The sequence below is a fragment of the Notothenia coriiceps genome, unplaced genomic scaffold (assembly GCF_000735185.1).
Source record: "Notothenia coriiceps isolate Sejong01 unplaced genomic scaffold, NC01 NC01_scaffold00004047, whole genome shotgun sequence".
Classification (NCBI taxonomy): domain Eukaryota; kingdom Metazoa; phylum Chordata; class Actinopteri; order Perciformes; family Nototheniidae; genus Notothenia; species Notothenia coriiceps.
In genome coordinates, this window is record NW_011336748.1 from 521,191 (window position 1) to 528,329 (window position 7,139).

General features: G+C 40.6%; 1 protein-coding gene across 1 annotated transcript in view; it reads left to right on the plus strand.

The window, feature by feature from the left end:
- LOC104941836 (probable E3 ubiquitin-protein ligase MID2) overlaps positions 1-7,139 on the plus strand; it is a 40,891-nt gene that overhangs the window by 20,808 nt on the left and 12,944 nt on the right. The window contains exon 7 of the mRNA XM_010766975.1: positions 6,043-6,204. Within this exon, the coding sequence (XP_010765277.1) occupies positions 6,043-6,204 (162 nt within the window). The remainder of the gene's footprint in view (positions 1-6,042; positions 6,205-7,139) is intronic.

Sequence of the window (7,139 nt, forward strand, 5' to 3'; positions counted from 1 at the left end):
AGGAATGGCTAAAATGCATGATCTGTTTGGTATTTTGAAAAGTAAAAAGTATAAATATGCCTTATATAGGTATGGTCCTACACTATATTATTCAAATATAGCATGATAGGTCCACTTTAACTAAGCTCATTTGAGTAAGGTGTTGCTTTATAACGGACATTACTGGGTTAATTTATCTAACTTCCTTTTCCTTATTTGTGTTTCAGTTTACAGTATCCTATAATCTTGGCCTGTTAAGCAAAAGTAAAAAAAAACCTCCCTGTCAATCAATTAAAATCGGATTATTTTGACGCACACAAATACAGTTTAAGCACAAACACATTTATAAGATGCATAGGATACGTATCTACACCCACACTCATGCACAAGCCCAAAGGTAACCCACAGTTCACACTGACCTCTCTGCTGTTAAAAAAAGAAATAAACTGGAGCACCACAATACTTTCAGGATTGCTCAGTCTTATTTTCATATGTTCAATATTTTCTACCAACTGTGTTGCATAACCTAGTTTTCCGGTCCAACTTTACTCTTTGTTGTCCTCCATGCTCGTTTTAATAAGGATATAGAGCTGAATTATCAAGTATGTTTGTTATAAAAGCAGGACGTTCAGTACATATCACAAGGTGATGCTTCAATAGATTCACTATTTAGTATCTGGTTTTGGTTTAAGCTGTGTGTGGGAAAAAAAGATGAGAATGCAGAACCCCTGCTGCCCTCTTTTGTCCTCTCGCATTTCTCCCTATACAGAAGCTTATTTTAGTTTCAGACTCGTAACATTTCATGATTTATATTTGGGATATTATGCCAGCATTTCGGTTGCAGAGTTTAAGTCTCTCAAATGTTTCCTTACATTGTATAATTACCCTCGCTACACCGTCTCTTTTTTGGCCATTGCAACGTTATTTTAATCAGTGCTTATCTTGTTACCAGTGTAATTAGGAAAGTTTCATCATGTAGAGCTGCAATCATAATGTAGTTATCAGGAGCACGTCGTTTGTTTTTGCATCCAGTTTCCCCCCTATGGTGGTCTCTATGAAGCCCTTAATGTTAAACTCATAATTCCAAATCATGACACTAGGAGCATGTCCTTAATTAATTTGTTAAAGTATAGTTAAATCCACCAAAATGGACACAAATAGTTGTGCCTACTTAGATTGTTGCCTTTTGGACTATCACCCCTTGAAAATATTATTCAATCCATGTCAGAACAGAATATGTCATATATGTGTGCAATTGTAGCCATTTAAAGGTGGGGTAGGTAATTCACTTCAGAAACACTTTTTGTTATATTCCATGGAATGCTCTTAACATCCCGATAGCAATGAATAAATTAAATGCTTTGACAATAAATAGATACAAATATCTCATCTGTGGAAGCCGTGGCGCTGCAAAAAGCACAACCTACCTGCCTGTCAGCCTTCCATCTGTGCACAAACTTATCTCGTGCCCTCATTGGTCATGTGCGCGTTCGTGTGTGTTGGAGGAGGGGCTCTGTAATGAAGTCTGAAGGAAGAGGCAGATTTTTCCCGGTTGCGTACTTTCAAATTCTAGCGCACTCGAGCTGGTTTCTCCATTCTTACCTAACCTACCTTTAAATGAGACATCAGCATATCATAGCTGAACAAAGTAGACATTACTCTCTTGAAATCCTTGTATGAAGTCCTTATAATCCTGGACAGCCCCCATTAGTTTGAATGTCTATCACAATAATTGAAGGGAAAGAAAGAGCACGGTGGAGGAGGACAGCAGGAGAAAAGATGAGTGGATAATGGTTACATAGGGGAGGTAAAAATTACCACTTGCTGATATGAGTAGGATTATTGTACATAACAGTGCATGTGCACACACACATCTTTGCAGCTCCACTTTCCCTCCCCTCTTAGATTCTTTCACCGTCTCATCTTCTCTCGTCCTCTCCGTGTAACCTGACATCTCCCCGTCCAACCAGACAACTCAAGTGCCCCAGCCATTTGAGACTCAGGATACATTTCAGCTGTGAAAGAGCGAGTGGCTCAGATATTCAGCAGTGTGCTGCCACAGAGTCCTCAGAGATTCACATGAGAAATGGAGAAAGAGAGAAACCCATTTAGCCTGACACTTGAATTTTTACCATAGCAGTTTGCTCAAACTTTCCTAGTGGTTAAATGCTCCCACTTGAGTGCCATCCTTTCCCCTCTCGTTTTCTCCTGGCCTCATCCTCAGCCTGGGCCCTCCCATGAGGAGCAGGGTCTCGTGAACCCTGCCTCTGCAGGATCATCCAAGCACAGCAGCAGAAAATAGAATCAGCAAGTGAAATCAAATACCATGGAGAAAAGTAAGCAGTGTCAGAAAGCCAAACATGACTGCAAGTAAAGATGTCTGCACCGTCACAGTGTAGCTGCATCCTCCGGCCCTTTGCAAGTTTTACATGTTCAGTCTCATTCGTTTACATACCAAATGACATCGTCAATTATCCACTAATAATGTGCTTCAGCGATGAGAATTATGTTAATTCCTACAATGAAAATCCATGAAGATGTCAGGGTTTAAGAGAACTGAGTGAAACTAATTTCCTTTGAGCCTTAGTGTTGATTTACTTACTTGATGTTGCTTCTTTATGCCGTACAGTGATGCAAACTCAATTAAGTGATAGACCCTAATCTTTTATCAATAACACAACACTGAATAATATAATGATATATCGCTTTTTGATGTAACACATTGAATATACTTTTAAGCATCAGCTTTCTGCCTTTGATGGTCCTAATGTATGTGCATTACAATATACTTATCTAAAATGTAAATATCACCAGTCCCCACTAGTTGCATAACCTTTTGAATGTTTTTTATTTGTGTTTAGTTGAAACAAATAAGATATAATCTGATAATGAGTGAGCTTTAGAGAGGGTGGTTGGAGGATTTTGTAATCTCTGGATAAAGTCAGACTAGCTGTTTCCAGTTGTAATGCTAATGTAATGCTAAACTAAGCTAACCATCATTCTCTGCTTTAGCTGTTTTACTCAGCATACACTCATGAAAATGCTATCAATCTTCTCATCTAATTATTGGTATTGACGGCAAAGAGGATACATATAAAAATACCTATGCTTATTTTTTACTTACTAAATAAAAATACTTAATTGACTGCTTTCAAAACATTTTGACTACCTGAAGATAGTCAAAATCTATCTTCTGTGACTGTTTTACAAACAAGAGATTATCGTTATCATGGCACCATTGTTGGCACTTATTTCCTTTACATGCCTCAACTCACTGCCTACAGCTGTCAAAAAATAAACTCATTAGTTGATTTTACTGTGTCTGTCCGGACTGATAGAAGTCGGTAGGCTACCTCTGTTCCCACCGCCGCATGACTTTCTGCTCATGTGTACACTTTCCTGGGAAGCCTGCATGTTAACGAAACCAGCAATACCTGTACCTGCTGGTTTGATCAGCTTTCATGTGTATTCATAAGCACCAACCTGTGGTGATGTATTAATATGGTTATCACAGGTAAAAAGCTGTGTCACAGTGGGCGTTAGGAGAGCTCAGAGTTTGGTTCAACCCTTTGTATCTCAACAGGGCATCTTTCAGAGTATCAGCAGGATCCTTCTGTGTGGCAGAGTGTGATGAAAAGTTGATGAGGGTTCAGACTGCAGGAAACTAGCGAGGGTATGCGTGTTAAAGTTATAAGAGATAGAGGCAGGTGAGGCATTGTATTGCTTTTATTGATGCACAGAAACACACACACACACACACACACACACACACACACACACACACACACACACACACACACACACACACACACACACACACACACACACACACACACACACACACACACACACACACACACACACACAGTCTCCATTAACTTTATATTGCATCATCAAAGACAAAAACAGCTGCAGTCTGTATCCTCCTCATGTTTACTCTGACACAGACACACACATATGCTGCACATTCTGTGTACACACACACACACACACACACACACACACACACACACACACACACACACACACACACACACACACACACACACACACACACACACCTGATATCTGAATGCGAGACACAAGTCGATCTTTATCCCCCTGTTTCGTGTCAGTCTCTTTTTACAATGGCTTATTCAGTTACTGCCCCCCACTCTTTGAAGTCACAATGCTCTCCAAAGGCAGCAGCACTCTGCTAGTATCAGAAAGCCTCTTTTCAGTGGTAAAAGTAGAAATAGCAGTATTGCTGTGTACTGACCTAATTTGATTTTGCAAAAAAGGGAGAGGTGCTACGGAGATCAAAAGCTTTAAAAATGGAAAGCAGTATGAAGTCGTTCTCGCTCGTCTCTCCCCTGTATCTCTTTTCGGCAGCTCACATAACATTGGAGCCTACCTAATTTCGACAGGAACGGCTAAACTGACAGGTGGGATCATTTCGCAGTAGGGACAGCTGTCCTAGTAGAACAACATAATTGATTTTTGCATGGATCTTATTGACAGCTGAAAGAAATGCAGATATTACTGCCAATCCCGAGATACCAAATGGATTGTGTACGTGCAAGGTGTCAAGAAGCTTCTATTACAATCCCTCTCTTTTTCTACTCCTTCCTTTTAAAGGAAGATCAAAGTCCTCTGCAGTGATTTCTTTGTCAGAGAAAATCTGGTGGAAGTTGGCAGATGTGTAAAGTGGCAGCCTTCACTCTAACAGTCCCCTCCCCTCATTTATTCTTAAAGCCGCCTCACTTTTAAAGGCCTTATTTGCGTCCTGTGAAGTATTTATATTTACAAGCAGACTTTTGGCTATTACTTATACATGCTGTTGCCATCTTGTTCAATAATTCACAAGCCTCACTAGAAGGGACAAGGCATGCATGGCCCTGAGAGCTCTCTCCCTTGCAGGATTTTTATTTCCCTGCAAATCTGCAGGGGCGGGGAAAGATAAGACAAAGACAAGGATTGTTATTCTACCTTCAACTCTGAAATATTAACTGCGGCTGTAGTGCTTCTAAACAAGATGCTGCGCTAGTTATTGCAGAGGTTTAATTGAATGCATTCGTATATTTTTTGATGGCTGAAAGAAATGTTAGCCCTAGCTCTTACAGTTTGCTTATAAGGTATATATTGTGTGTCTGTTCATTAAGGAATTTTTTGTCAAACAGCTTTTTTGCTAAACATTTTTAATAGCACTGAAATGAATAATGCAATCATTTTATTTCAGTAGTAAAGTAGCAACTGTCAGCCATTCCAAAAGTGTTAAATATGATGCCAACAACATCTGCCCTCTGCAACTACATATTAAATGCACACCTCTCACCTTGAAGGTTCATATTTAAAATCAGACAAACACTACTTTATGAAATCATATGTTGTGGGTTAGGGAAGGGGCGTGATTCAGTCACTGTAAGTGTAAATTACTCAACGTTATGAAACACTAAAGGACAGAAAAAGCTCTCTTTTGTAGCCGCGGGTTTCCTCACCTGAGCTGAGAATCTGCTGTATCCTTCACAGTCGGCTGCAGCTGACAGACTGTAAAGACTTTGTTTTGAAGCAGGTGACTGCAGAGCTAACTCAGCCATTGCTAAGCCTCAACTGCAAGCTGCTCTTAATCAAAGAGCCCATCTACTGGGGTCATGTAGGTTTGACTCACCTTTAATGTTCAAATGTAAGGAAATGTATCGCAGTTGTTTGCCCTAAGGCGCTTACTACACATAGTCTGTCATGGAAGTACCTTGTTCTCAATGGGGATTCAGCTTAGTGAACACACAATATGGCCTCAGGGGAGAAAGCCAAGGTAATCGTGATGGAAAGGTAATGGGGTGGATCAGTATGTTCACATAAATGTTGCATAACATCGCAGATTGTATGGTGTCTGAGCTTCCTACTGTGTGATGGCTCACTATGTGTTTGGAGAAAAGATAACATCTGGTTAGATGTAGAGAATAGTGTTTTTTCTCTTTTGAACATCAACGTAACGTTTTCAGTAGGACGGTGTTTACCCCTAAAGACATAAGCAGAACATGGTTACTCATGCTCTGTGTGTTTGTTTGTGTGTGTTTCTGCCAGGTTTGTACAACTCTGCAGACAGCTGGATGATCGTACCTAACATCAAGCAGAACCACTACACGGTGCACGGCCTGCAGAGTGGCACCCGTTACATCTTCTTTGTCAAGGCTATCAACCAGGCAGGAAGCCGCAACAGTGAGCCAGCCCGCCTGAAAACCAACAGTAAGTGAAGGCTGCTCTGCCTCTGAATATTTACAAGCTTTGTTAATTAGTTTCTTTTATATTTAGTACACACTTTTTACCGTCTGCATCATTTGTGCAACATAACGTACAGACTGTCCCTAATCAAGGTTTTCTTTTACTTATAAATGATGAACAAATAAGTAGCAGAATCAGACCTAACTTAGATTAGATTCTTATCGATATGTATGGCTTGCTTTTGGTTTTCAGCCTGAATGTAACAGGATATATATGAAACACTTATTTGTAGTCGTGAAAGTAATGTCTCATTGCCCAATGCGTGATGTGCCCAAAATGAGACAACCTGCATGAAAACACACCTTTTGCTTCTACACTGAACAAAAATATAAACGCAACACTTTTGTTTTTGCTCCCATTTTTCATGAGATGAACTCAAAGATCTAAAACATTTTCTACATACACAAAATAACCATTTTTCTCAAATATTGTTCAGAAATCTGAAAAAATCTGTGATAGTGAGCACTTCTCCTTTGCCGAGATAATCCATCCCACCTCACAGGTGTGGCATATCAAGATGCTGATTAAACGGCATGATTATTGCACAGGTGTGCCTTAGGCTGGCCACAATAAAAGGCCACTCTGAAACGTGCATATTTGCTTTATTGGGGGGTCTGGGGGGGTCCGAAAACCAGTTAATATCTGGTGCGAGGGTTAGGGTTAGGGTAATGTTGTGAATCGAGTGGCCCATGGTGGTGGTGGGGTTATGGTATGGGCAGGCGTATGATATGGACGATGAACACAGGCCACTCGATTCACAACATTACCCTAACCCTAACCCTAACCCTAACCCGGATGGAGCGGTGTTCTGGCACGGCTGATGTTTGGTTTACCTGGTTCTCCCGGCTTGGTGAGGCCCTGTCTGAACTGTTGTGATAGATCACTGGCCCTCGGAGGCC